This window comes from Branchiostoma floridae, chromosome 10, assembly GCF_000003815.2.
Source record: "Branchiostoma floridae strain S238N-H82 chromosome 10, Bfl_VNyyK, whole genome shotgun sequence".
Taxonomy (NCBI): Eukaryota; Metazoa; Chordata; class Leptocardii; order Amphioxiformes; family Branchiostomatidae; genus Branchiostoma; species Branchiostoma floridae.
The window spans coordinates 12,545,348-12,548,117 of record NC_049988.1 but is presented as its reverse complement, the minus strand read 5'-3'; the positions used below and the strand labels follow the sequence as shown (position 1 = coordinate 12,548,117).

Genomic DNA, 2,770 nt, shown 5'->3' with positions numbered 1-2,770 from the left:
CCTTTTTGGCTTCCTTTGTTCCAGCCCAGTTTTGGGGTTGATAAAAATCATTAAATTTATAGCGTTTACTGAAAGTCAGTTTTGCACACAGAAAAGTGGTAGATTGAAAGCGCAGGAAAGTTTGACCACTGTATATATATCTGTAGAACTTGCTTGCTTGATGTTATGTTAGGAAGACAAACCACACCTCGATACTACAGCATGTCTGGGAGTTTGGTGAGAATTAACACCGACATCTTTTTCTAATTAGTGTCTTCTTGTACCTCCAGTTGAAAGCATGTCTTCATTCACCTGTATATCGTGCCGTGTGGCGTTTGCGTCAGCGGACCTGCAGCGTGCTCACTACAAGTCCGACTGGCACAGGTACAACCTGAAGAGAAAGGTGGCGGAACTGCCGCCAGTCACCGCTGAAAACTTTCAGCAGAGAGTGATGGCACAGAAAGCACAGGTAAACTAAAGGCCAACATTTGTAGACAAGCGTAGGATGATTCCCCCTTTATCTTGTGGGAAATGATGAAAAGTATTACATCAATGAAGGTTCGACATCCTAGCCTGGGTACCATACCATCCGATTTCTACCGGGCTCCTTGCACTTGGTACCCTTAAGATTTTTTAGGGAAGCAAGTGCAAGGAACCCCGTAAGAAATCGGATGGTACCCAGTCTATAAACATCCAGGTAATAAGATATGCCAAAAAGCAGTTACTCAAGCAATTGGATATGGTTTTGGAAATGGTCGGACATTTCAGATAGTACTCAATGGATACTATCGGCAACGTCTGATTTTGTTGCTTGAGTAACTGCTTTTTGGCATTGATGAGAAGAATACATTGAGCAAATCTTTCACATTTAAATGTATAAATAGATGGGGCCAATACCATACTGGTGAAAAGTTCTGTATGCTACTCTGCATTCCCAGGTTGCAGAGTCAGAGAGGGAGACTTGTTCTCAGTGTGCTATCTGTAAGAAGTTCTTCAACACCCAGAATGCCTTTGAAAACCACATGAAATCCAAAAAGCACAAGGAAACTGAGGCTAAACAGGTGCAGAAGGTGAGACTATATAACATATTCAAATAGTTTGAGACATCAAATAGCTTTTTGCACAGTTGGCAACTGCCAGTCTACATTGTGACTTGGTGGTTCGTTTTTGTGCAAGATTGACTCCTCTGCTGCAACCCACAATCGGCCTATAATGCTGACTGTGTTACTTTTAATGAGGAACACCATATCATTAAACATTTATCAAGGAGTTGGCTGGAGCTACAGCTAGTTTTTCTATTCCTTGCTAGTCCACCAAGAACAATCAATATTTGAAGTTGGTGCTCGTTGATACAGCCTGTAAGCATCTCAATGATTCATACTTATATAGTAGTCTTGTACTAAAAGTTTCCCATACATCTGTTTGTCAGATCCAATCAGAGGTGGAGAAACAAAATCAGAAGAACAGAGAGAAGGGTTATGACGTAGCCCATGAGCGAGCCCAGAAGGACACAGTAAACAAGGCCTTAGCTGAGGCCAGAAAGTCCCCAGGCCCGGTCAAGAGGAAGGTCAACAGTCTGGACCCTGCCAAGGTGGAGGCAATCAGGCAGCTCAGGGGCAGAGGTCACAGGTCATCACAGAGGTCAAGATCTCAACCTGATGATGAAGATGAAGGTATGCCTGAAAAGTGATTTCTTCATCAACCTTCATCATGTATTACTTAAAGGAAGTCGATTGCAATTTTACATGATTATCAAATTTACTTCATGGTGGTTTACATACAAAGTTACAAACAAATGTACTACACATATACATCATCATCATCACAGGCGAGTCCACTCTCTCTTTCCAGACATCTCTGTCCCCCATAACGTCCTTGGCCCACAACCCCACATCATTAACTACGTCGCTAAGTTATTACTATCCTTATTGATGGTATAATCATTGTTTTATCAGGAGAATGGGAAGATGAAGATGAGGAGGAAGTTATAGGAGGAGACGAGGAGATGGAGATAGAGGATTCCTCTGAGGAGGAAGTGGACTACCCCGGCACTCCTCTGACAGAGAAACAGTGTCTGTTCTGTGCACGGGAGGGGGACAGCTTAGACAACAACATGCAGCACATGACGGTGGAGCACAGTTTCTACATACCAGATGTGGAGTACTTAGCAGATCTGGAAGGACTCATCAGATATCTGGGTAAGATCTTCAGCTATCATTTAAACAAGAAACATACTTGTAAAAGTCTATTTTAATTGGCTCCAGCTATAGTGATGCATGTGAAGATATATGTTATACGCCAAAAAGCGGTTACTCAAGCAACTGGGTATGATTTTGGAAATGATCAAGACATTTCAGATAACATCCATTATCTTTCGTCTTTGACACTGAAGAAGTTATTATTGAAGAAATTATTATGTTGGGGATCTGGTTTTATTATGAATGTAGGATTCTTATTAGGAAAAACAAAGCATAGTCCTGCCTGTCTACTCACCCCATCCTGTTGAACTTAAAAATGTATGATTACATTGATGGCAGAATAAGTATCTTAACTGTAGCATGTATACGAAGTCACTATGATTACACCAGGGCTCGAAATACTGGGTGCATGTGCACCCAGGTGCACCCAAAATTGGAACTGTGCACCCAATTTTTTTCAGTGGGTGCACAGGGTGCACCCAAATATTTTCTTAGGTTTATGTATGGAAAGATATCGAGTATACTAGTATACATCATATTCTTGACATCTAAGTGTTAGAAAGATGATAAAAATTCTGTCATGTACTGTATCA

General features: G+C 41.4%; 1 protein-coding gene across 1 annotated transcript in view; it reads left to right on the top strand.

The window, feature by feature from the left end:
- Window positions 1–239: 239 nt before the first annotated feature.
- Window positions 240–2,770, top strand: part of LOC118424898 (zinc finger protein 622-like) — a 9,211-nt gene continuing 6,680 nt past the window's right edge. Inside the window, exons 1-4 of the mRNA XM_035833705.1 lie at window positions 240–448; window positions 918–1,049; window positions 1,409–1,652; window positions 1,935–2,177. Coding sequence (XP_035689598.1) covers window positions 278–448; window positions 918–1,049; window positions 1,409–1,652; window positions 1,935–2,177 — 790 coding nt within the window. The 5' untranslated portion in view covers window positions 240–277. The remainder of the gene's footprint in view (window positions 449–917; window positions 1,050–1,408; window positions 1,653–1,934; window positions 2,178–2,770) is intronic.